We start from the raw sequence: 27,322 nt of genomic DNA on the forward strand, positions 1-27,322 counted from the left end.
AATGATTCACACACATCCGTGGGTGGGCAACTGCAGTCTGTGCATGGTGGGCCAATTGTGTCACTGTTTCTCTGTGTCATGATAGATCTCAATTGAGCAGTGGCGGCCAGCCTAAGGGCCGGCGCGCAACAGCGCTCGCAGCCGCGTGGCTCCCCATGCGCTGGGGGCCCACCCTCCGGGAGCCACCAGGCAGGAAGCTAGCCATACGGAGGACTGGCGCTCCCCACCCGTGGCTCCCTGTGCGCTGGAAGCCCTCATTCCGGGGAACGACGAGGCCAGGAGTGAGCCGCCAAGACTGTGCATTTAGCCAGGTGTGGTGGTGCACACCTGTAATACCAGCACTCAGGAGGCTGAGGCAGGAGGATCGTTGTGAGTTCAAGGCCAGCCTGGGCTCCAAAGTGAGCTAAAGTCCAGCCTGGACTGCATAGGGAGACCCTGTCTCAAAACGACAAAAAAAAAAAAAAAAAAAATTAAAAAGACTGTGCATTTAATTATTCAACAAATATTGGATGGAAGCTTATTCTATGGTAGACACTGCCTAGGAACTTAAGGGTATGGCATAAGGGGGACACGAGTCAAGCACATGATCATTAAAGAAATGGTACAGTATTATATAGTAATGTGAAATTAAAAGAATAATGTCCTTGTAAAAATTCATGTCTGGGGCTGGGGATTTAGCTCAGCGGTACAGTGCCTGCCTGGCAAGTGCAAGGTCATGAGTTCAATCCCTGGTACTGGAAAAAAACCAAAAAAATAAAAAATAAAAAAATTCATGTCTGCCTTCAGAATGTGACCTTATTTGGAAATAGTCTTTACACATATAAGTTAAAATGAGGTCATACTGGTTTCAGGTAGCCCCTAAATGCAAAGATGGTGTCCTGAGAAGACACAAAAAGATGCATAGAGAGGAAGATCACATGAAAATGGAGGCAGTGATGGGAAGGATGCAGCCATAAGCCAAGGAATGCCGTCGATTACCAGGAATATCAGAAGCTGGGAAGAGACAGGAAGGATCCACTGCTAGAGCCTATGGAGGAAGAATGGCTCTGCTAACACCTGGATTTATGGCTTCTCACCCGCAGACTGTAGGAGAGGGGATTGGTAGGCTGGGAAAGAATAAAGTAAGTGCCTCATTAGGTTTTCTGACTAATCCTCCCTAGAAGGAGTGAAAGGAATTCCTTTGAAAGAAAAAGGAATTCCTTTGAAAGCAATTAGCACAAATGGCACAAGGATTTACATCAAAAGACTAGCAGGAAGGGTGTTTTACACTTGTAATCCCAGCTCTCTGGAGGCTGAGCCAGGAGGAACACTGTTGTGGGTTTAAGGCCAGCCTGGGCTACATAGCAAGTTCAAGGCCAGTCTGAACTATATAGTGAGACCATGTCTCAAAACAACAGCAACAACAACTCAAAAAGCAGAAGACCAGAGGAAAGCTGACAGCCAGCACAGAGGAAGCCAGAAGTGCCAACCAAGGTAACTGCCCCTCCCCAGCTCCAATAAAATGCAAAGGAGGAGACAAAGGGGAGGGGGCTACCTAATTTAAAGGAAAACTCTTATTTAGTATATAAAAACACAATAATGTCTCAGTTTGTGAATGCGAACAGTTCGGTTCCTGAACAGAAAAGTTAGGCAAAATTTTGCTTCAGCTCTTGAACTGCATATCGGTGACAAACATGACTACAGCCATCTTCCCTGCACAAACACAGCTATCTTCTGGGGAATGATGGGATGGATTAAGTTTGTAAACTGAGGTATCACAGTATATATATATATATATTTCCATTCTAGGGGTCACTTTAGTGCTGTACTAACCAGATAACATGCATCTCCTTAATCAATAACTTTAAATTATCTTTTCCTAAGGTTCCTCCCAGCCAACCTATAAATCCCAGAGATAAGGCCCTGACAAGGACAAATGGGCAGAAAGAAGCCAAACAAAGCCCACCAAAGGAATGCACACCTAGGCAAGGGTGCCCAGGTTAGGACCTTGTGGCCTGGAACTTATCCAAAGACAGCACAGAGAGCCAATCAGGTTGTACCAAGTTCCAGGTACCCATCTAGGAGGAAAGGTCTTTATCACTTGATAAAAAGAAGCCAGGGACAAAGGCCCATGGGAATCCATCTTTCCAGAACCCCTCTACCACCTTCTTTGGACAGCTTTCTGTCTTCTGCTTTTTCCTTTTTACAAATACAGCATCTTCTTTTCTTAAACTCTGTCCCTTTAATTCATTACTGGTGCCAAGCTTATGATCCTGGTTAGCTGCTCATCCCAGCAATGCTCAGCCCCAGACACTACCAGACTGTGAGAGGATACATTTCTGTTATTTAAGCCGCCCAGTTTGTGTTGCTTTCTTACAGCACCCCTAGGGAACTGAAGCATGGACACAGAAAACTCCCTGCCTTCTTCTTCAATCTGCCCTTGCCATTGAATTTCTACTTCTTCACAACCAAAAAGCAGCCTGGGACTCCACTCCAACAGTGGCCACCCCCTGGATTCATGCTTCCCCAGTCCCTTGGGACTTGCTTCCTAGTCATCAAGGACAGCTAAAGCCCCAGGCTTTGTGGTCAAAACAATTTTACTGTGAGTTTAGGGGTTTACAAGATAACAAAACCAAGTCTGGGTAATTACAGGTTTCTAGAAAAAGAAATTTTCTTTGGTGAGGTCTGCACTTTGGTGCCTCTGCACTGCCCCAGTCTCTCCTCTTCTGACCCCTGAATAGGGGGCTCCATTCTCTTCTACTCCCCCTTCTCTGTTCTTTATTTTTTTTAATTTTTTTTTATTTTTTGTCTTTTTGAGATAGGGTCTCGTTACGCAGTTCAGGCTGGCTTTAAGCTCAGAATGTAGCCCAGGCTGGTCTCGAACTCACAACAATCCTCCTGTTTCAGCCTCCTGGGTGAAATCCCTGAGTGCTGGGATTACAGGCATGTGTCACCATGCCTGGCCCCTTTCTCTGCTCTGCATCTGAGCTTCTTCTGGTTGCCATGTCCACTGCCATGCCCCCGCCCTTCCTACTCCTCTCTATTCTGGATCAGGATGCCTTGATGTCATCTGCTACCCCTGAGATCACGTGGTCTCTCTTGTTCTCTCACAAGATCTCAAGAGGGCAAGTTGGCCTCGGGTTTAGGCTCCAGTGCCAGGCATACCATCCTCAATCACTTGGGATTTCCACCTGTCACCTCTCGAAACTGGAGGAACTTGCCTTTGAGGAAATCCCAATCCAGCTTTATCTGATGACACTTCTGTCACTCATGTAGTATATTTCAGGATATTAACTTAACTGGATTTAGATTCCTTCCTGTGGGAGAAAGAAAGAAAAAAAATAGGAATCTTTGGTTATTTCACTCACTGTTTTTTTCTGGTAGTATTTGTCACTGTGCTACAATCCACTGTCACATTTCCAGATGATGGAAGGCTCCACAAAAATGATGCAAATCTGGACTGTTTCTCAGGCTGTGTACGGAGGCCTGGATCGTTGGCAAGAGTGGAGGGAATAGAGAGTTTCTGAGGTGACATTGTTGCAGTCAGCATCACATTAGCGCTGCACATGGGCAATGCAATGTTCCCCTTCCTCATGACCCACCCACCAGGACCTTTACTTTGGAGCTCGGAGAGGCCACTAAACCCACCAGGGCCTTGTGGCTGTCGGATTAGTTGTCTTCTGCCCAGGATGGAATGTTCTGGGCAGGCTTTAGGCTATGAAGTCCAGATGCTATACATGTACCGTCTCCTGCCAGTCCTTACGGTGCACGGTAGGTACTGTTGTCTCCGGTTCAGAGCTTGTCACCTGTCCTGAGCAAGCTGGTCAGCAAGTGCTACAGCCTAAGTTCTACAACCTGGAACCTCCAAGTTGCCTTTACCTGGTGCTCAGTTCTCTTCCACCCTGCCCAGCCTCTGGTCTTCTGAACTCTGCCCAACATTCCTAGCAGCCTGCTTAGGATTCTAGCAAACTGAGTCCTCTCTCAGTACTTCCAGGCATTCCCACATGGTGTGCAAGCCTCACCTTTGGTCCTAGTAATGAATTTGCTGAATTTGACCACAATCAAAGGTTCTCTGGGGTCAAATTAGCTGCTCAAACCCCAGTAGAGGGGGGTGCAGAAAGTCACAGTTCCTGTGACTTTCTGGAGGAAATTTGCCCCTCAACTGCTCTCCTCATCCTGGTGCAGGGCCAGGCTGCTTTCTGCAGGGAGCTTGCCCTCACTGCCTCTTTCTGCTTGCCTGCTATGCCTTTCAATTAAGTGGAATCGTTTGGCTCTACGGCACCTGCAAAAGAGCAACAGAATCCAGAAAAACCTGTTTCTTTTTTTTCTTAAATCTCGTCATGCTGAGATAATCTAGGCTGTACTCCATTTTTATGTTATAACACATTCGTCAAAGCAGAAACAGGACAGAACAGTCTGTCAAACAAGCACACAAAGAAGAAGCCGACTTGGTAAGTAGAATTTTGGGCATCCGCTGTGACCCTCGCACTGAAGTTTCTCCCTGTATTTCTGACAACCTGCCCTGGGCAAGGACTGCGAGGCAGAAAGTAAGGAGGCTCCCCTTTTCCACCCTGTGTTCCAAGTAACACCAAAACAACCAGTACCTAAGGGTTTTACCCCCACTGCCCCGCTCCCAGCCTCATCCGGCTGCTGCTGTGTGCAGAAGACCAGAAGTGTCCTTGGCAATGCAGCCCAGGCTAGTATCAGCTGAGGACACACACCGAGCCTCCTCTGCTTATTACCAAGAGCTAGGAATTATAGTAATGTAGTAGCATCAGTGCGGAGGCCAGGGCATTGACTGAATAGAAAGAACGAAGAAACATCAAAAGGCTGAGCAGACTCTGAGGAGCTGCTGCTGAACTTCTCCTGCAGGGAAGGGAGGGAGGGGATGATGGACACATCCTCTGAAAAGTGAAAAGAATCTAGAGTTTCAAAAATTAAACAACTGAAGCTGCGCACTCAGTCGAAGAGGACGACCACCTCCGATAGAGGAGGTCTGTTCCTCGGTCAAGGGTATACAAGCAGCTGCGCTCCCCTGCAAGAACCTCCAAACAAGCTCTCAGAAATTAAACAACTGCAAGACATGAGTGAGCACAAGGGCGGTTGGAAGTTTTGTTTCCAGTCTAAGAGCAAGCAGCAAGGATATTTATTGAGGAGTCCATGGGCACCAAACCAGGCCTCTCTCTGCCAGCTCCGAACTCCACAGCCCCACGCCACCTTCCCAGTCCTCCTTTCTTCTTTCTGCAATGGTGGAAGCCAGCAATGGCCTTTCTAAATAGATTTTTGCAGGGCTCAAGGGCAGGCATGACTAACACACAAGGAAGCAAATAGTAAAACAAAGGAGCAAGAGAAGAGAGCGAGGAGGCGGAGTCCAGAGTCACAGAGTCCACAGCAGGTCACGGCAGGTCCGAGCCCAGTAACGGTGTTGAGGCCTGGATGGCAAATGTGCAGTACCAGGCTCCACTCCGGGGAAAAGGCAGGGGAAGGAGAAATCCTTGTTAGCGAGTGAAGAGTGGCTTGTTCAGCTCTCTCAACTAGCCCTCTGTCAGGATTGTGGCAGGGGTCAGTCCTTTAGAAGGACGAGGCCTGTCCTCCAACCAAGGAGGCAGCTCCCATGGAAATCCAACACATTCTCAGGCCCTGTACACATGGATGGAAATTCCGTTTTCCTTCTTTTCCTGTGACTTTTTTCCTTCCTCAGTGTTCATTTTTTATCTTTCATTGGGGAGGAACAGCAGATAACTTGTAAAACGGAAATGTAATGAAAAATAAAAAATAAATCAAAGTTTTCATGTTAACGTAGATGGCAAAGTCTCAAAAAATAGTTTGTCTCAGTGTCTACGTGAAAAGCTGGGTGCTCTAAGTTCCACTGTCCTGCCATGCGAGGTCTATGGGCTCCTATACCCCCTGATTTACTATTTGTAACCTGGCTCTAGGCTCAGTGTCTTACAGCTCAGTGGAATCCAGGGCCTTCTTAGAACTGAATGCAAAAGGAGCAAGAGATTGGTTCATCAGCACCACCTGCTGGGCGAAGCGCTTAATACACTCATGAACCGCCTTAGCTCACTTTGACCCTGCTATCTACTTTACATACATTTCCACCACTGCTATCTGCTTTACATACATTTTTCATAGTCAATAATAGATTTCTTTTGTCAAATAAGGGGTTATATTTAGGATTATTTTCATGTCTGTATTTGGATAAAATTCATATACCTTACAATTCATGCATGTAAGGCACGCCAGTCAATGGTTTTTAGTGTATTCAGACTAGTGCAGCCATTGCTACAGTTAAACTTGGAATACCCTCATCATGCGAAATAAACTCTGTACTCTTTGGAAGTCGCTCCCCATTTGTCCCCCAGGTAATCACTGATGTACTTTGTCCCAATGGGTTTACATATTCCAGACTTTTGTATAAGTGGAATCTTACAATAAGTAGCCCTATTTATGTGGCTTACTTCATTTGACACAATGTCTGCAGAACTCATCCATGCTGTAGCACTTGTCAGTACTTCATTCCTTTTTATTTTGCCAAGTACTTCATCGCGTTGGATGGCTAAATGCTATTTCAGTGTGTGGGTATACCACATCTTGTTTATTCATTCCTCTGCTGATGGACATTTGGGGTCCTTCTGCCTTTAGGCCAGGATGAATAATGCTACTGTAAGCCTCCATGTACATGTCTTTGTGTAGACACATATTTTTATTTCTTTGGAGTACATAGGTGGTAGCGGAATTGCTGGGTGATATGACAAGTTTATGTTTAATCGTATGAAAAGCAGGCTGTTTTCCAAAGAGGGTGTATCATTTTACATTTTTACTAGTAATGAAATTTCTGATTTCTGCACATCCTCACCACTTGCCCCTTGACTATGATTCCAGCCTCCTTCGGCCAGTGCTGGTCTCATATGTCTCATTGTCCCTTAATTTGTATTTCCCTGATAGTTTATGATGTTGTGCATTTTCTCCATGTGCTTATTTGCCATTTGCATGTTTTCCATAGAAAAATATCTATGAAGTCTTTCTTTTTAAATTGGGTTATTTGTTTATTACTAAATTGTAATAGTTCATTATGTTCGAGTATCAGTCCTTTTCAGATATGTGATCTGAAGATAATTCCCTACTCTGTGGTTGTCTTTTCATTTTCTCAATAGTGTCATTTGAGAACAAGTATTTTTTTTTCCAGTACCAGGAATCGAACTCATGACCTTGTGCTTGTCAGGCAGGCACTGTGCCACTGAGCTAAATCCCCAGCCTGCATTTTTATTTTTGATGAGGTCCAATTTATCTTTTTTTTTGTTTTATTGTCTGCGCTTTTAGTGTCATGTCTAAGAAATGATTGCCTAATCCAAAGTTAGGAAGACTCACACCTATATTTTAAATTTTATGGTTGTAGCACTTGCATGAAGGTCTTGGCACATTTTGGGTTAATTTTTGTTTGTGGTATAGGGAAGAGGTCCAACTTTACCCTTTGCTGTGGATATCTAGTTGTCCCACCACCATTTATTTAAAGGCTATTCTTTCCCCACTGGTTTACTTTTGTGCCCTCACTGAAAATCAGTTGATCGTAAATATGAGGATTTATTTCCAGACTTTCAATCCTATATGTGAATTGCTTTGTAACTATACCATCTTACTCAAAGTTGTTCTTTTTACCTACTCATTTTGTGAACAGGGGAATTTCTGTGGTGTCTCAGATTTTATACAAATTGAATCCTGGCCAGAAAGTATTTGAAGCTGAACAAACTTTATTATTTCAGCAACAATCTGATAGAAGGTACCTCAGCATGGGAGCTGCTCTTCTTTCTGCCAGTGCTGGTTTTTATCACGTGCTGAGCCATTTTTAGTGTGTTTCTGGTTGTTTGACCTCACAGTTCTCTCTCAAATACTGGCCGTCACACTGAGGTGCTAGCACTGGCTTCCCCTCACAAGGAGTGGACAAGACCATGTCATAGGCATAACCTGAGTTCCATGATTTAACAACAAGCTCATTAACTTGGATTCTGTCTTGTTAGAACCCATTAGCTTTGAAGTGAAGTTGACTGGGGGGAAATGCATTTCTAGTTCTATCATCTCTTGTTATTTTAGTCTACCTAACTTCAAGCAGCTGTGTTGGAGAAGTTTTTCTTGAAGTATTTGATAAGTCGAAAGTCCAGCAATGGCACTTACTTTAACTGTCCCATCAACCATTAACAGGCTTCTTCTTTCGTGGCGCTGCTGTTGCTGCTTGAGCAGGGAATGTTCTCCTCATTCCCTCCACCCTCTGGGCCGTTGGACAGGGTTTTCCAATACATTGACCTCCACCAGGATGAATTTGTACAGGTAGGAGAAGCTGTGCATGAGCACTTGGGTTATGACCTATGGTCTGGTGAAATCATTATCTGCTGGGAGATGTGGATTTTTGTGCCTGACAACATGATTCCATTTAAAATGCCTGTGACTCCTCACTGGATTAAAATAGTTGCTCTTCATTAGCTCTGTGACAGCAATCCTTCCCTACCCACTCCTCCTAGAAAGGGCACTGTTTATCCATCCCCAGCACATTTGACCTAGGACTGTCCCCTTAGAGATGACCAGCCCTTGTGGAACTCACATATATTCTGGTCCATCCGATGCCCTACTAGTAATGCTACTGGCTCCTGGTGAGTTCTGGACAGAGAGCTGAGGAGCTGCGAAGTCAGTGCCAGTATTGTGTGTTTACAGCACATGTGCAGTGGACACTTGATCTCCTCCTTTGTGATCCTTTGCCTCCTTCCCAACTCACTAGATGGCTATTGCTCCATAGTTTGGGCATTTGGGGAGGAAGAGGAGGAGGAGGGAGGCAATGCAGAAGGAGAGGGAAAGAGGAAGGCCTGGGGGGCAGAAAGGGAGAGTGATAAGCAAGTGGGGAGGCCCGGGTACCTGTGGTACCCCACCATTTCTGCATCCCACTTCCACTCAGCCCTCTTGTCCCCTCTGAGGGCACCTTGATCTGTGACCACAGCTCTCCCACACTTATGTGTTGTTGGTTGTGCTTGCCAGCCAGAAGCTCCTTGGGGTCTCACTGGATTTTGTATTCTGAGTCCCCCCTCACACCGTGTCTAGTACATAATAGGCATTAATACATGTTTACTGAGATCAGTCAACCAATTTTAGGAATACTATCATGCAAACAGATGTGAAATTTTCATGCTTCATGCTAAAGGCCCCTTTATAAATTCTAGTTGGAAATTCTAGTTGGATGAATGTCAAGGCCACTGTTCCTAAGCTTGACCTTTATGTAATCCTTCTTCCTACTGGAATATTAACCTGACATAAAAGCCCCTTGAACTTTCAGAACTTGAGTGTGCTTGTGTAATTGGTTGTGATGAACAGGGGGTTGAAAAATGATCTCTTGTGGTGATCAACTGCTGATTTGGGATTTTAGCTAAAACATCTCCTCTTCCCAACCTCCTTAAACACACCCGTGCCACCCAGTTTTGGCAGAACTTGGCAGCATTGCTTTGTAAATTCTAGTTGGAAAGCATAAAACGCAATTTTTCTTAAATAACATCACCTAAGATAAGAGTATTACAACCAAGAGAGAGAGAGCTAATTAAAATAAATTAGGGCTGGGTGTGATGGTGCCCACTCATAAATTCAGCTACTAGGGAAGCTGAAGCAAGAGGACCATGGGTTTGAGGCCAACCTAAGAAACTTAGTGAGACCTCCTCTCAAAAAAAAAAAAAAGTTAGGGAGAGGAGTTAAGATCAGCCATCCAAAATATGTGTAATTTTTCTGAAAAATAACTATCCCAGTTCTTGTATAAGGAATCCAGTTTCCATTCACTGAAATATGAATGATTATTTGTAATTGTTGCTCAGAACTGTCACTCCATCAGCATCATCCAGCACTTACTGGATATTAGTGCATTCCCTAACAATGCAACCATGCCGTTATTGTGAAAGGTCCATTTGTTCATGCTATAATCTTTTATTAGTAACAATGTTGGAAAATATTACATTTAATAATTTTGTAGTTTTTGAGAAATGGAGATTTTTTGAGTCTTTATGGAAATCTTTGTAAGACTTGGTAAGTTATTTGAAGCATTATTCTTTAATATTTTGGATGGCCTGAGTAGCAAGTGTGTATGTGATATCTGAAAATCATAGAAGGTGAGATGAACGGTATCACTTGGTGGTGGTTTTGCAAGGAGCTATTTTATGACTATTACTGAGTTTCTTCACTCAGGTATTTGTATCTCTTCTTGGTAGTGTCTCACTGTGTGGCCATCAGCCCCCTGGAGTTAGGGAACATCACTGTCCTGTAACTGAGGCTGAGAGGTTAAGGACTATACTCAAAGTCATATGACTGTAACAGGCTGAACAGGCTTGGGAGCTCAGGCTGAGTTTAAGACCAGTCCTCATTGCCTACTGGGCTTGGAGGTACAGGGAGGGAACCGTCACCTTCTCCAGTCTGTCTTGTCTCATTTTCTTTACTAACCAGACACCTCTGGCATCCAGGTTCTTCCTTAAACCCCCAACTCACCTGCCAGTTCCTCTTGAATGTCACTGTATTTACTAGCAGTCTGTAGAACTCCACCAAATGAAGATTATTTGAGAACTTCTTGTCCTCTGTTCTCCCCACCCATATGGATGTGAGCCTCTTCCCCAGCCATACTAATACCTTCTTGCTTTTTCTCACAGACACTCAAGGAGTGGGTGGCCGTTGAGAGTGACTCTGTTCAGCCTGTGCCTCGTTTTAGACAAGAACTCTTCCGGATGATGGCTATGGCTGCGGACAAGCTTCAGCGTCTGGGAGCTGGAGTGGATTCTGTGGACTTGGGTTCTCAGCAGGTGCTGGCAGGTCTCCCTCCAGTTAGGAAGCCACCACTTCTGTGGCCATGAGTCATGTCTTCCTTTGGTGGTGGCAAGTGAGGGGCTTGATCCTTGTCCCAAACCCAACCCCCAGTGTCCCAATACCCACTAAGGCTGACATATTCCACCTAGTCTCAAGTGAGACTGTATTATTGACTTCTGGTCATACAAGGGCTGAAGGAGGTGTCACATAGAAATGGAGGTGAGTGAGGAACAGTTTGTTATGGGAAGATCCCTTCCTCCTTGTTCTCTGTTCACTTCCTGCATGCATGAGTCACACTCTCCCCAGTGGTCCTTTACCTGAAGTTCATATGCATCTTTCTGTAAGTCCCATGTATATTCTTTCATCAGAATCATTGCTCAGAACTGCCACTCCATCAGCCACGTTAATCCAAATCTAAGTGCCCAGTGAAACCTTCTTTAGCATTTAGAATGTCAGATAATAGAAGTTGTCCAGGATCCTGCCTGCCTATTTATTTATTTCTTTATTTATTTATTTTGGTACCAAGGATCAAACTCAGGACCTTGCACTTGGCAGGCAGGCACTTCTGCCACTGAGCTATTTCCCCAGCCTCTGCCTGCCTACCTTAAACTAGCTAAGAACTAAGTTCTTATTGGAGAGTGCATCTTACTAACTATACTATTTGCCACTGAGTATCAAAGGAAGTGTATTACTTTTATTTATGTTTTATATTTTACTAAAAATGCCTCATGATACTATTTAGAGATAGAATGTGATGCTCAGAACAAAGACATAGACTTTACAGCAGAAGTCCCCAACCCCTTGGGATGGACCAGTACCACTCTGTGGCCTGTTAGGAACTGAGCTGCGTAGCAGGTGTGGAGCAGCAGTGAGCCAGTGGAGAATCTTCATCTGTATTCCACTCTATGTGACTTGCAATTTTGCCTGAGCTCCTCCTAACATTGGGTCAGCAGAGGGATTAGATTTTCATAGGAGCACAAATACTAATGTGAACTGCTACATGCAAGGGATCTAGGTTGCATGCTGCTTGTGAGAATCTAATGCCTGATGATCTAAGGTGGAGCTGAGGAATTGATGCTAACATTGTGGAGTGACTGCAAGTACTGATTAACACAGGCAGAGGTTTGACTGCACAGAGACCATAATACATCAGTAGCTTGCAAACTCAGGTCAAAACCTTATTGGTGAGTGGCAAGTAAAAATTAAGCCACATCTTATGACAGACATTACAGTGGCAAGTGAATTGATGGGAGCATCTAGTCATAGAAAGCAGTCTGAGCTCCTACTGATTCTGCGTTATGGTGACTTGTATAATTATTTCAGTATATATTACAATATAGTAATAATAGAAATAAATGTAATACACTTGAATCATCCCCAAACCATCCCACACTCCATCTGTGGAAAAATCGTCTTCTACAAAGCTACCTCTGGTCCCAAAACAGTTGGGACCACTGCTTTACAGGGTCCCCAGATAGACAGAGCTCCTAATTTCATATTCTGAATTTTCTGGAAAAACAAGGCAAGGTTTGTTTTTTGAGGGAGGGGGTTTTAATGCTATGATTCATTATCTTCCTACAGCTGCCTGATGGCCAGAGTCTTCCCATACCTCCCGTCATACTGGCTCAGCTGGGGAATGATCCAAAGAAAACCACTGTGTGCTTCTATGGGCACCTGGATGTGCAGTCTGCTCAGCAGGACGACGGGTGGCTCACGGATCCTTACACACTGACAGAGGTGGATGGTCAGTGACATGCTGATTCCTTAGCCCTGTGCTCATCTGCAAACAAGGCTTGATCATAAAGTTTAAGAATTTAAGATGGGACTCTACCCAAGCTCCAGGTCTTTAATGGTCATTAAAGGCAAATAGAGGCTAGGGATTTAGCTCAGCAGCAAAGCTCCTGCCTGGAAAGCGCAAGGTCGTGAGTTTGATTCCTGGTACCGGAAGAAAAACAAACAAAAAAAGCAATGTAGCCAGGCATGGTGGCGCACACCTGTAATCCCAGCACTCAGGAGGCTGAGGCAGGAGGATTGTCGTGAGTTCGAGACCAGCCTGAGCTACAAGTGAGCTCAAGGCCAGCCTGAACTATGTAGCGAGACCCTGCCTCAAAAGACCAAAAAAAAAAAAAGGCAAATAGAAGTGTTGCTTTCATAGTCTACAAATTGGTCACTGAGGTTGAATTGCTTTCCTTTGTGAAACTACAAAACTCCGTGGCCTTACATGGGGAAATCTCAGGCATTGGGGTCAACCCTTCCTCTTTTTAAAAATGTCAAATGTAATTTGTTTTTTGTAGGAAAAAAGAAGAAAGGTTAGTAGAGATGTGCCTATTATCTTTTTCTCGTTTTGTCAGTTGTAAAATCTCAAAGTGAGAGGCTGTGGTACATGTTGTTCTACAACAAATCCTCAGGTCCCCTCAGTGAGCTTGGATAAAACAGCTGATTACTGTGGAGGCCAGAAGAATGTATTTATTTCAAATTAGCTCATTTTATTTGATTAGCTATTGACCATGCCATTTGTATGTAAGAAATCACACTTTGCAATTTTAGATCAAGATTTGTGCCTGAAACATTAGAAATATTTTTAAGATTATTGCCTATAAAGGACATAGGTTTTAAGCAAACTCAAATTGGCACAGGTGTCCATGCTTTTTAAAAAGTCTTCTATTTTTAAAGGAAAGCTGTATGGACGAGGAGCAACAGACAACAAAGGCCCAGTCTTAGCTTGGATTAATGCTGTGAGCACCTTCAGAGCCCTGGAGCAAGTAGGTGACTGGAGAGAGGGGATGCTGGTGATGATAACAACAATATGCTTTCTTTGAGTTGCTTACTTTGTCCTCACTAAATTGCAACACGTTGTTTATTTTCCCTACTAACCTTTGGAGGTGCATAGTACAGTTACACCCTTTTTATCAATAAAAAATAAGGCTTGAGAAGGATAGGGAACTCACACAGTGAAAGCAGTCCAGTTTGCAACTTAGCAAGACCTCGCCTCAAAACAACACAACACAAAAAGTGAAAAACTGGGCTGTGTCTGTAGCTCAGTGCAAAGGCAGTAGGTTCAATCCCCAGTACCAAGGAATAAAAAAAAAAACAGAAAAAAAAGCCTCCCAGTTAGTGGCAGTGACAATACTCTGAACATAGACTCCAGCCTGCACTGGCACCACTTAGCTGTGGCTGAATTCCTGCCTGCTATGACTTGTCTTTGTTTGGTTGGGTTTTTTGGTTTTTTTGTTTTTTTTTTTTTTCAGTTTTTATTCTGTATTAGTACATGTTGGCAGTACATAATCATCACATTCTTGATGGGAAGTTGGCAAATGTACCTAACATATCACAATTCTTTTCTCTTCTCCTTTCCCTTCTTCCCTTCCCCTTTGCCTCAATTTCTTGGTCCCCTTCCCTGTTTCTGATTTTCTATCTTTTATTTTGCTCTTTATTTATATTCATATAAGAGAAACCATGTGCTATGTATATATGCTGCCGAAGCGAGCAAGAAACCATGTGCTATGTAAGCTTGTGTGTTTGATTTATACTTAACATTATGGTCTCAAGGTGCATCCATTTTCTTATATATGACTCAAGTTTACCTTTATGGCAGAGTAGTGCTCCATTGTATATAAGTACCACATTTTCTTTATCCATTTACCTGTTGATAGACATACAAGCTGCTAACAAAATTTAGCTGTTATGAGTTGTGCTTCTGTAAACATGGGTATGCCTGTATCACTGTACTATCATGTCTTTAACTCTTTGGGGAAAATATCTAGAAGGGGAATAGCTGGATTAAATGGAATTTCCATTTTTAGGTTTTTTTTTGAGGATTCTCTATACTGGTTTCCATAGTGGTTGTACTAGTTTACGCTGCTAACAATGTAGAAGGGCTCTTCTTCCCTCTTGTCAGCATTTGCTATTATTTGATTTCTTGATGGTAGCCACTCTTTCTACAGTAAGATGGAATCTCAGTGTTGTTTTAATTTGCATTTCTCTAATGGCCAGAGAGGTGGGATATTTTTTCATGCATTTATTGACCACTTATACTTCTGAGAAGCATCTATTCATTTAAGTTGACCATTTTTTTGACTAGGGTTTTTTTTATTTTGAAAGGTCTGTTTCTCTCTCTCTCTCTCTCTCTCTCTCTCTCTCTCTCTCTCTCTCTCTCTCTGTTTTTCTCTCTCTTTCTCTCTCTTTCCCTCTTTTTAGTTCTTTATGTATTTAGATGTTATTCCTCTGTCCAAGAGGTAGCCAGCAAATTTTTTTTCTCATTCTGTAGGTTGTATCTTCATTATGTTGGTTGTTCCCTTTGCTGTGCAAAAGCTTGTCAGTTTAATAGAATTACATTTGTTTATTATTGATGTTATTTCTTGTTTAGTTGGGATTCTGTTCAGAAAGTCCTTGCCTATGTCTATATCGAGTTGTACCTATTTTATCTTCCAGATTGTTTCTGTCTTAACATTTAGATCTTTGATCCATTTTTATTTGAGTACAAAAACTTCTCATATAATGACTGAGCTCCATTCCCCCAACTAGGTCATTAATTAATTGCTCACTAAATAAGAAATTGTATACAGTATACATATTTCAATATTCAGAACAAAGAAACGTTCAAAGGAAACTCCAACTTTGTGACTTTGCTTTTATTAGTATAACTCTTACATGCAGTAATATAATGTATGATAGAACATAAAACTATAGTACTGTTCTGTACAGTACAATCAGCAAAAATTACAGCACTGTGTAAACAAGGTGTATGCACCTGTAATCCCAGCACTTGGGAGGCTGAGGCAGGAGGATCGTTGAGAGTTCGAAACCAGCCTGGGCTACAAAGTGAGCTCAAGGCCAGCCTGAACTAATAGCGAGACCCTGTCTCAAAAAGACAAAAAACAAAAAAAACAAAGTGTATGGTACAGAAAAAGATATTGAAGCTCTATAAACAAGATGTACAGAACTGTACAAAAAAAAGATGGGCAATAAGTCCAGGTGACATGTCATAAGTTTCAACAGCATCTCAGTCATAAGTCCAAACAGTCATTAATCAGATAAGTCACTAAACAAGGAATATCTGTACATGGTGAGAAATATAAATCTGAATTCAATCTTTTGAATGTGGATAGCCACTTTTCCCAACACCATTTACTAAAGAGGCTATCTTTCCTCTGGTGTATATTTTTAGGAGCTCTGTCAAAGATTAGATGGCTGAATGTGCCTGGGGTTATTTCTACATCTTCTATTCTATTCTGTTGATCTATATGTCTGTTTTTCGGTCTAGTACCTTGCTGTTTTTTCACTGCAGTTTTTAAATATAATTTGAAATCCAGGATTGTGATGCATCCTGCTTTATTCTTGTTACTCAGGATTTCCATTGCTTTTCTGGATCTCTTCTGGTTCTATATGAATTTTAGGATTGTCTTTTCTAGTTCTGTGAGGAATGCTGTTGGTCTTATGACTGGGGTTACATTAAATTTTTTTTTTTTTTTTGGTTTTTCTCCGGTACCGGGAACCGAACCCACGACCTTGCGCTTGCCAGGCAGGCGCTTTGCCGCTGAGCTAAATCCCCAGCCCCTGGGGTTACATTAAATTTGTACATCAGTTTTATAAATTGGGCCATTTTGGGCTGGGGATATAGCTCAGTGGCATAACCACCTACTTGGAAAGCACAAGGTCCTGGGTTTAATCCCCAGTACAAAAAAAAAAAAAAAAAAAAAATTGGGCCATTTTGACAATATTGACTCTGCCTATCCAGGAACAGGGAATATCTTTCCATTTTCTGATGTCCTCTTCAATCTCTTTTTTCAGAGTACTATAGTTTTCACTGTAGACATCTTTCACTTATTTAGGTTAAATCTTAAGTGTTTAAATTTTCTTGATACTATTGTGAATGGTATTATTTTCCTAATTTCTTTTGCAGTGAGCTCACTATTTGTGTACAGGAATGGTACTGATTTTTACGTGTTGATTTTGTATCCTGCTACCTTACTGAATTTAGTTATTAATTCTAGGAGTCTTTTGGTTAAATATTTTGGGTCTTCTGTGTAGAGTATTATGTCATCTGCAAATAATGATAATTTGACTTCTTCCTTTATTATATATATCCTTTTTATTTCTTCCAACTGCCTGATTGTTCTGGCTAATGTATTGAGTATTATATTGAACAGGAGTGGTGATAGTGGACATCCTTATCTCATTCCTGATTTTAGAAGGAAAGCTTTCAGTTTTTCCCCATTTAATGTGGTGTTGGCAGTAGGTTTGTCATAAATGGCTTTTATTAGATTGAGATAAGGTACTTACATATCTATTTTCTTCAGGGTTTTTATCCAGAATGGACGTTGGATTTTGTCAAAGGATTTTTCTGCATCTATTGATATGATCATGTGATTTTTGTTCTTGCTCCTGTTTATGTGATGTATTACATTCCTTGATTTGCATATGTTTAACCATCCTTGAATCCCTCAGATGAAGCTTAATTGGTCATGATGTATGATCGTTTTGATGATTTGTTGCATTCTGCTTGCCCGTATCTTGTTGAAGATTTGTGTGTTGATTAAAGAGACTGGCCTGTAGATCTCTTTTTTGTTTGGATCCCTGTCTGGTTTTGGAATCATGATGATGCTAGTTTCCAGGAATGACTTTGTGAGTACTTGTTCCCTTTCAATTTCACTAAAGAGTTTGAGGAGTATTGACATTAGATTTTCCCTGATGTTCTCACAGAACGCAGAATTGAACCCATCAGGATTAGGACTTTTCTTAGTTGGTAGGTTTTTTTGTTTTATTACTCTCGAAGTTTCCTTTCTTGTTATTGGGTATTTCAGGGTTTTTATATTTTCTTGGTTCAGTTTAATATGTATCTAGGAACCTATCAAATTCTTCTCGATTCTCCTGTTTATTGGAGTATAGGTTTTTGAAGTAGCTGCTAATATTCTTCTGGATATTGGCAGTTTTCATTGTAATTTCACCTTGTTCATTTGATTTGGGTCTTTTCATTCCCTTTTTGGGTAAGATTGGCTAAGGGATTGTCTACTTTGTTTATCCTGTCATAGAACCAACTCTTCACTTCATTGATTCTTTGTATTTTTTTGTCTCAATTTTATTAATTTCTGTTCTGATCTTTTTAATTGCCTTCCTTATACTAAATTTGAATTTGGATTGTTCTTCTTTTTATAAGAATTTGAAATGCATATCACTATGCTATATATTTCAGTTTTCTGATTAGGTATTTACATCTATAAACTGTCTACTTAGGACTGTTTTTACAGTGCACCACTGAGTTATGACCAGCTTCAAATATGAACAGCTTGGGTTTTGACCAGCATTTTAGGTTTAACTTACGACCAAAGTCTTGAGTTATAACGCAAATACTGCCCTGGCTGCCTGTGCAGTTGGAAACAAAGACTCACAATGCCAGAGCAGCATGTAAGCATATGTGTCAGTCTGAGCCCAGATGCGCATGTTTGTGGATGTGATTTCAGTCAGTGCTTCATATAATCACTATGGATACTGCTATCAAAATGCCCCCCAAAAAGCTGGAAAAGAAGCTAAGGAAGAAAGAGAAGGTAAAGAAAGTGTACTACAGACTCTCCCAAGGAAAGAAAGTCAAAAGTCCTCTGTTTTTTTGTCCTGTAAGTTTTGGGATGTTGTATTGGCATTGTCATTTTATTCTAGGAACTGTCTAATGTCTACCTTGATTTCTTATGTGACCCACTGATTATTCAAGACTGTATTGTTTAATTTCCATGTGTTTGCATAGTTTCTGTGGTTTTTGTTGTCATTGATTGCTAGTTTCATTTTGCTATGATCTGCTAATATATATGGCATAATTTCAATTCTTTTGCGTTTCCTTTACACACTAGTATGTGGAACTTTGGAGAAAGTTCCATGTGCTGCTGAGAAGAATATGTATTCTGTTCTTGTCGGGTGGGACACTGTAGATATCTATGAAGTCTATTTGTTCAAAGGTTTTGTTTAACTTTGATATTTCTTTCTTGTTTTTTGTCTAGTGGATCTATTTGTGACAGTGGAGTGTTGAGGTTCCCCACTATAAGTGTGTTGATGTTTTTGATTTTTACTGTCCAGTAGCGTTTGTTTTATAAGGTTGGGTGTGCTGGTGATTGATGCATATATGATTATAATTGCTATCTCCCTGTTGAACTGTTCCCTTAACCAATGTGTAGTAATCTACTTTGCCTTTTCTGATAAGGTTTGGCTGAAAATAGGATAGCTAATCCTACTTTTCAAGTTCCTATTGCAGGGAATATTTCCCATCTTTTGGGTCTTTAGCCTATGAATTTCTTTTTGAGTAAATGTATTTCTTCTATACAGCATACTGCTAAAATTTGTCTCTTGGTTTATTCTTCCAGTTTGTATCATTTGATTAGGTAATTAGACCATTCACATTGAGAGTTATTACTGAAAGGTATTACTGTCATTTCATTATTTTTTAGTTGCTGATTACCTTTTTTTTCTTTTCTACTTAACCTGTCACCTTGCCTGGTAATTCATTCTATTAGACATTTTGGCATTGTTAACTTCACTGTCTCTAAGATAGCCTTGGGAATTTTTTTTTCTGGTACTGGGAATCTAACTCATGACCTTGTGCTTGCCAGGCAGGTGCTGTGCTGCTAGCTAAATCCCTAGCCCCAGGAATTTTTTGAGTACTGGTTTGGTGGTCATGAATTTCTTAAGGTGCTCTTTGTCATGGGAAGACCTTATTTCTCCATCAATTTTGAAAGACAGTTTTGCAGGATATATCATTCTGGGTGGGAAATTGCTTTCTTTTAGGGCTTGAAATATTTCACTCCAGTTTTTCCTGGCCTTTACATTTTGTATTGAGAAGTCTGCTGTAATTTTAATTTAATTTTAATGGGGTTACCTTTATAAATGATTCATTGCCTTTCTCTAACAGCTTTTAAGAATTAGTCCTTATGTTGGACTTTGGAGATTTTGACTATGGTCTGTTGTGGAGAGGTTCTTTATTGATCCTGGCCATGTGGGGTTTTATATGCCTCACTTATCTGAACAGTGGACCCTTGACTTACAAACTCAATTCATTCATGATGGCAGGTTGAAACTCAAGTTGGTTGTGACTCAAGACTATATTTCTCATAAGAAATAATGGAAATATCCATAATGCATTCCAAACTTCCCAAAGTGCTCCTTAACTAACCTTTTCATAGGAAAAAAAAGGTTGCATAATATGTGTAATTTACTAGAAATACCAATAGTTTTCCTAGTGTATTCCCCCAAAAGTTATAAAATGTGCCTAATTTACCAGAAACAACAATTCATACTTTGCTCACCATTCAAATGGACATCTTTGGCTTGCAGGAAGGGAGGATGAAATGGAAGGTGGTTATTGTTTGTAAGGAGAGTTCCCTTCCATAAGATCGGGAATCTGACCCTCTGGTGTCCTTTCTTTCCTGTGTAGTACTCTAGAGCCTGCTTCTGGCTCACTAAGTCTCAGTCTTCTCAGAACTAAAAACTAGTCTAAGGTTGCCTGCTCTGTCTTTTCTTTAACATCATTCTTTTCTACTTTGATTGCTTTCTTCACTTTCTCTTCCTTCCTTAGCTTCTTTTCTAGCTTTTTTGGGAACATTTTGATAGTAGTAATCATCGTGATTATATAATACTAACTGAAATCACATCCACAAACATGCTTCTGGGCTCAGACTGACACAAGCCACCAGCCAGCATTTGGTCATAATTCAAGACTTTGGTAGTAAAATTCCAGTTGTAACCCAAGTTGTTCATATGTGAGGCTAGTTGTAACTCAAGGGTCTACTGTATGTTAAATTATTTCCCCATATTTGGAAAGTTTTCTATTTCTGTAAACAAGTTTTTTTTTAATTCTTAAGCTTATTTTGGTAGACATTAGTTTTTTTTGGGATTGGGAATCAAACTCAGGACCTCACATTTGCCAGGAAGGCACTGCACCACTGAGCTAAATCCTTGGCCATGTAAACAGGTATTTTATGCCATGTGTGCTGTCTGGTGATTTTTCATTAATTAATCTATTAATTTTAGATTGGTCTTTATGTCATCTATCAGCTGTTGGATCCATTTTTCATGTTATCTTGTTATTTTTAATGTGTCTCTGAATATATTGTCACTGGCATTGCCCTATTCTCTAGTTCTGAGCTTTACATTGGTAACTTTTATTGCCCATATTTTCAATAGAATTCTTATCCTTCGGTATTTCTTTTTGTTTCATTTTCTTTTTTTTTTTTTTTTTTTTTTTTTTTTTTTTTTTTGGTTTTTGGTACATTTTCATGAACTCTAATTTTTTGCTAAACAGATCGTTTGTGTTTTATAACATTTTGTGTATCTCAGCTAGCTTTTTGTCAGGGTCTTCTGTAAATTCTCAGATCATTTTGTTTATTAAGTTCATTATTTGTTTAGTTATATCTTTGTGCAGCTTACAAGCACCTCTTTGATCTGTTTTTCAGACTCTCCTCTGTCCTTTCAATTAATTCACCTCTGTGGCTTTTGAATATTCCCCCTAAATGCTGCATCATTAGCTTTGAGGGAGTTGGGATTTATGAGGGACATTTTGTTGTCATGTGTTCTCATCTATCTACTGTTTTTCTTTTTGTTTTGTTTTGTTTGTTTTTGTGCTGAGTTTTGTAGATTGACTATAGTGGAAGACTTTAGTGCTAGTATGAAGATCTCTCTAGTCAGTGTCTGCTTTCAGTGACGCACTCTAGGCCTGACTAGGAATAGGCCTTTGCTTCTGTCTCAAGATCCAACCACCTCCATTTATTTGGGAAGGGAGACTACAAAGTATTTGGCCCAGCACCCAGGACACAAATACAATCCAAGTATTGGCACTGACAAAACAAATGAATAGCAACAACTATGGCACCTTGGCAACAGCAACAAAATCAGCAACAGTAATAGCACCAAAGACAAACTGGATATTTATACACCCTAAGGATCAGTAATGCACCTTAGGATGCATCAGTAATGCATCCTTACCAGAGGAACGAGATCTATGATTATAGTATAAACTCTAAGACAAACCATACATTGACATACAGTCAATATCTGCTAAGTGCAGCAACTATGCCTCCAATAACAACAGAACAGTATTCAACAGAAATAGCATAGAGTTAACTAACTATATAAAGATTCATGAGGGTTAATGGTTATACAAGTAAAGGTAAAGGCAGTGGGGAACCAGAAAATGAAGAAAACTTGAAAAATTAATCAAGCCAAGTGTGGTGGCACATGCTTGTAACCCTAGCACTTGGGCAGCTGAGGCAGGAGGATCGTTGCAAGTTTGAGGCTAGCCTGGGCTACATAAGTGAGTTCAAGGCCAGCCTGAACTGCATAGCGAGACCCTGTCTCAAAAAGACAAAAAAAAAAGAAAGAAAAATTATTCAATGGAAGATGAAAAAGAGGAGAAAAAATGAGATAAAGGGCCCTATTGAAGAATAGAGGGAAATTAATACTATTAGATAAAAGTGACAGAAATGAACAAAGAAGAAAAGAGAAAAAACAGACAGCATAATAAAGAAAAATAAGAATGAAAAAAATTAAAAAGAGAAAGGGAGAAAACACCCCCCCTCAAAAAAAAAAAAAAAACAAAAACAAAACAATGAAGGAAAAAGAAAGAAAAATGAGCAACTGGGCATGGTGGCACATTCCTGTAATCCTAGCACTTGGGAGGCTGAGGCAGGAGGATCATTGTGAGTTTGAGGCCAGCCTGGGCTACAAAGTGAGTTCAAGATCAGCCTGAACTGCATAGTGAGACCCTGTCTCAAAAAAGACAAAAAAAAAGAAAAAAGAAAAAGAAAGGAAAAGCAAAAATGAGTAAAGTAATTCCTCTGTCTTTTTGAATGAGTGATTTCTTTCCAGACTCTGCAGTCTCAGAATCCAGGAGTCATGATTTTCTCCACATAGCTGTACTGTCCATGGGTTTGTGATGTGGCCACCTCCTCAGAGGCCCTTCTAGCCATACACCCCAGACTGTGGGCGCCATCCAAGTCAAAGCATGACCTTGCTTACACCGGTAGATAGGGAGAACGAACAGGCCATGGTCTCTGCAGGATACAGGAGGCCGGCCAGGGGTTGAAACAGACTGCTGGACTTAATGCCAACACTTTCAGATCCAGCTACCTCTGAAAGCCACACTTTCTGGGCCTGCTTCTCACCACAGAGGCCCATGTCCTTCCTAGCCCAAGCTTAAACGTCTGAGGGGGCGTGTGCCTAGACTGTACCCTCTCTGTGGCTGTCTCCTGTAGCTATTTCTCTCCCAGGCACTGTGGAAGGGTGACACCAGAAACCCTGAAATGGAGTTGTTTTGTATTTGTTCTGTGGCTCACTTTTACGCACTTTAACCCCTTCCCCAAATGGCACCTCATTAAGCACTCTCTGGCAATACGGTGGGTGCTGCACTGGGTTTCTTTTTCCAACCTAACCTGCCATGAAAGAGTCATTTTGTGGGTAAGAATCCATGCTGTCTTTGTAGTTTACAGTAGCTGTGGGCTTTTCTTTGGGGCTAGCACTGTTGTCCCGGCTATTCACTTCTCCTTGGAGCTGCCTGCCCTCTGCAGCTTACCTTCTCTCCCAAGCACTGGCCTTGTCCACTGTCAGGTTGGCTTGTTGGTTGGTACCGCTGCTGCTCCATGGCGGAGCACCTCTTGGTGTCTCTGCTGCCAAGGAAAAACAAAGCATGGACTGGGTTTGGAGTTGGCAGGTGGCTGCAGCCAAGTTGTGGAATCCACACTGTGGAGTTGGCCACGGTTAAATGCAGGTTCCATCTGCAACTGTAATTTTTAAAAAAATCTTTATCTTTTAAATCTTCTCTTCCTTTTCATCACAAAGTATGCTTTTAACAGAGACACACATACATTGAAACAAATATATTAGCTATTTTGCAAATGATCAAGGGAGAAACTTCTGCTACTTGACATCCTGTGTGAATTGTTAGGTCTCCTCCAGGAGTTTTCCTTCGCTACTCAGATAAGGGCTGCAGAAGGAGATTAGGGAGCAGCTTTGAAGCACCCACTTTTTCTTGCCACAGCTAGAGAAATGCAGAGCACCAGGCACTGGAATAGGTTCTGAGGCTGAGGTGCACTAGTGTACTACTCGGGGCCTGCTCTAGTTCAGAGACATGCTCAGGTGGACATGCGCAGGTGGTTGCAGCATCCGAGGGAGCTACTCAGAGCTTTCTGGAGCAGTTTCTGTTCTGCTCACACCAAACTTACTGGGTGTCTGTTACTCAACATGCCTCAAAGTGCAACTTAGACCAGGAAGTCTGATAGCAGCAAGTTTTAGATTACGAGATTGCTATTTTACACAAATATTCAGAAGCAACTAATATATACATTGTTCAGTGTGGAGTTATAATAGCAATGAAGCTTTGTGTTGGCTTTGTAAGTGGGGAATCAGCAAGGGTGTTAGAGAGCCAATTCCAAACTTGGCCCCACAAAGTGTTAGCTCTTGTGGAGCGAACCTTAAAACACACACAGCCTTTCTATATTGCCTCATCTTACCTTCAGAGGTTAACTATCTTAAGCATATTGACACTAGATATTTAAGAAGGAAATGGGGTCCATTTGTTGGATTCATGGACAGAAGGGAAAATGGAGCATTTTTCTAGAGCAAACCCCCTGTCCAGTTTTGCCATCCCAGAGCCATGGGGAAGGCGATGGGGAATGATACAGGCTCCTGAGATAAATTTTGAGTTCACTCTCACATGTTCATCTTGCCTTTGGAGGTGCAAGATGAGGGTCCAGTGTAGGGATGTGTCTCACAGGATGAGTATAATGCCATGTGGAATGGCCCCAGCCCTGCCCAAGGCCCGGGCTTAGACCTTAATGGAACCTCTCCCAGAAGTTGACCTTCAGAGCAAGCCGGACTGTTTCATCAGAAGCTAACAGCATCTGTCAGGAATTTCTCTAAGACATGGGCCCATGCAAAGGGAGGTAACTATTCTACTCATTTATCTCACTGAGAAAGGCTAGCTCAACAAATCAGGTCATGTTTCTGGCCAGGTTTTTTTTTTTTTTTGACAAGGCCTCGCTATGTAGTTTAGGCTGGCCTTGAACTCATTGTGCAGCCCAGGCTAGCCTCAAACACATGGCAATCCTCCAGCCTCAGTCTCCCAAGTGCTGGGATTATAGCATGTGCCACCATGCCTGGCTCATGACCAGGTTTTGTTGATCACTACAAAGCTGTCTTCTCATTCAGTGCATTCACTTAACTAACAGAGCAAATGAAAGACTGATGAAAAGGAACAGGAAGATACAGCTTTTGCAAATAGGACAAGGACCACGAGACTGAGGGTGGACGGAAGAGAAAGGGGGAAGGGGATGTAAAAGATGTAAGATGTGTCATGTACATGTACCAACTACCCAAAATGAATGTTATCATTATGTATCACAAACATGAACTAAAAAAAAGAAAAAAAGAAAATGGGGGGGGGGAAGGGGATCCAGATGGAGGGAGGGAGAAGAATGGGGAGGGAAAGGGCAATAAAAAGAATTAAAATACATTACCTACATGTACCTACTCCCTAAAATAAAGGTGGACATCAAGTACTGAAAACAAAGCTAAGAAAACAAAAACACAAAAAGCTCTAAGTAATGTGGCTTTGATTTCTCTTTCTTCCTCTTTTTCTCCCTCTTTCTTCCCCTTCCCGCATTCCTTCCTCTCTCCCTTTCTTTCTGTTTCTATCTTTCCTTCAGAGACCATATTTATTAGAAAATTTCTATGTAGAGGACAAAATCTGCTCTGCTTTTTAAATTTTATCTCTGCAAGTTACATACCCACAAATGAAACATAAAAGTTCACTGCCCTTGGAAAGTCTGTTTCCTGATTTTCCCCATCTGTGAACTAGAGATCATCCCCTCTGCCTCACAAGCTTGTTGAAAGAATGAATTGCAAAAGCATCTGCTGTACCAAGGCCTTTGTTGGGGTTGGTTTCTTCCTTCTTCCTTGCTGACAGAGCATTTAAACTAACTTTGTCTCACTCAACTATCTTACTAAGAGGAAAAGCAAGTATTAATATTCATATTTCATAGGTAGATAAATGAGCTGCAGAAGTGACACAGCTTATCGCGGGTCCCTGGAGTGTTGAGGAGCATCATAGAAACCAAATGGAGATCTGGCTGCTGGGCCCATGGTCTTCCAACACTTATCAAATGTTGGTGTAATTTTATTAAATGTGATTTACTAGAAAATTCTTAAACATTTCCAATAATAAGTCAGCAATTGTGTGCTAATTAAATGTTAGTAGAACTTGTTTTGAATATTAAAATTTGAGAACTTCAGCTGTACTAAGACCCATGGAAGTGCTGATATATTCGAGCAATCTTTATCCCCAAAGGCCCTTATTCAGCTGAGTGGCTGAAGGTCATTTACTTTCTAATACATAATCCCCTACTCATCCTGCATTTGTTGATCCGTGTTGAGCCCATACTACTCACTTGGACTGATTAGCATATTTGTACTATGCCCTTATCCACATGTAATTGCCACTAGAGCTCTCCTACAAATGTCCTGTGCTCTAGGAAAAACCTTGCTCTCTTCTTAATGTGGTTTGCAAAAATATGAACCTATAAATTATACAGACTGAGACAGAGCAAGACAGAAAGATCAAAACTAGATAAGGAAAGACATGTTGCAAAAACTGTATAGGAGCTATTCTGTGCCCTAATACTAACTAGTGAAAAGCTCAACTTCCATTATGCTGCAAGATCAAAGCCTTAAAATATGTGAAAAGGCAGATTGAAGTCATCACTGAAAAATAACAGATACTGAAAATAAAAATCATGCTGAGGCCTAACAATTACTCGGAAGAATAATGCTCTCATTTATTATGCCCGGAATTATAAGGACAGAAATGCACTCTATGATTGAGTAAATTTTCTCCAAAAATTCCATTTGGGGAGAAGGAAAAAAGCCTTCCCTCCACCATACAGTACAGCCCTGTGGTGTGGGAGCTACTGTTTCTCTATTAACTGCTCCCCCAAATCCTTTGTTATAGCATTAAATTGATGGACCATGTTGGAGTGCATTCACTGAGCACTGTTTTGAATTGTTCCCCCAGTATCAGTTGAAACTTCAGTGCTGTATGCAAAGCTTAACAATGAGAATGTACAGGGTCCATATATTGAATGTAAATAATAATTTAGTGTATCTATGTTGAATACAAACAAATCCTAGGTTGCTTAAAAGGCAAGTGGGAAAGATTGTACAATCACTTTGCTCTGTTGTTAATCCAGGATCTCCCGGTGAATATCAAGTTCATTCTGGAAGGGATGGAAGAAGCTGGTTCTGTTGCCTTAGAGGAACTTATCAGAAAAGAGAAGGACCGGTTCTTCTCCAGTGTGGACTACCTTGTGATCTCAGATAATCTATGGCTTAGCAGAAAGAAGCCTGCACTCACTTACGGAACCCGAGGGAACAGCTACTTCATGGTGGAGGTATTGATGGACACTTGTAGAGGGATGCTGTGGATGGCAGGGAGAAATCCATTCTGGGGTCTTAGGAAGGAAAACCAGAAACTCTTACCTGGAATACAGCCTGC

At 41.4% G+C, this 27,322-nt stretch overlaps 1 protein-coding gene across 3 annotated transcripts in view; it reads left to right on the forward strand.

Annotated features, from left to right (window-relative positions):
- Cndp1 (carnosine dipeptidase 1 (metallopeptidase M20 family)) overlaps positions 1 to 27,322 on the forward strand; it is a 49,776-nt gene that overhangs the window by 7,865 nt on the left and 14,589 nt on the right. The window contains exons 1-6 of one of the 3 annotated variants that reach the window (XM_005373083.2): positions 4,259 to 4,430; positions 8,179 to 8,304; positions 10,647 to 10,796; positions 12,382 to 12,544; positions 13,474 to 13,562; positions 27,018 to 27,218. In XM_005373083.2, coding sequence (XP_005373140.1) covers positions 8,221 to 8,304; positions 10,647 to 10,796; positions 12,382 to 12,544; positions 13,474 to 13,562; positions 27,018 to 27,218 — 687 coding nt within the window. In that variant the 5' untranslated portion in view covers positions 4,259 to 4,430; positions 8,179 to 8,220. Of the gene's footprint in view, positions 1 to 4,258; positions 4,431 to 8,178; positions 8,305 to 10,646; positions 10,797 to 12,381; positions 12,545 to 13,473; positions 13,563 to 27,017; positions 27,219 to 27,322 lie in introns of those variants that run through there. The other 2 variants (XM_005373081.1, XM_005373084.1) reach the window with 2 other exon arrangements.

This window comes from Chinchilla lanigera, unplaced genomic scaffold (assembly GCF_000276665.1).
Source record: "Chinchilla lanigera isolate Chin_1 unplaced genomic scaffold, ChiLan1.0 scaffold00001, whole genome shotgun sequence".
In the NCBI taxonomy this organism is placed as follows: domain Eukaryota; kingdom Metazoa; phylum Chordata; class Mammalia; order Rodentia; family Chinchillidae; genus Chinchilla; species Chinchilla lanigera.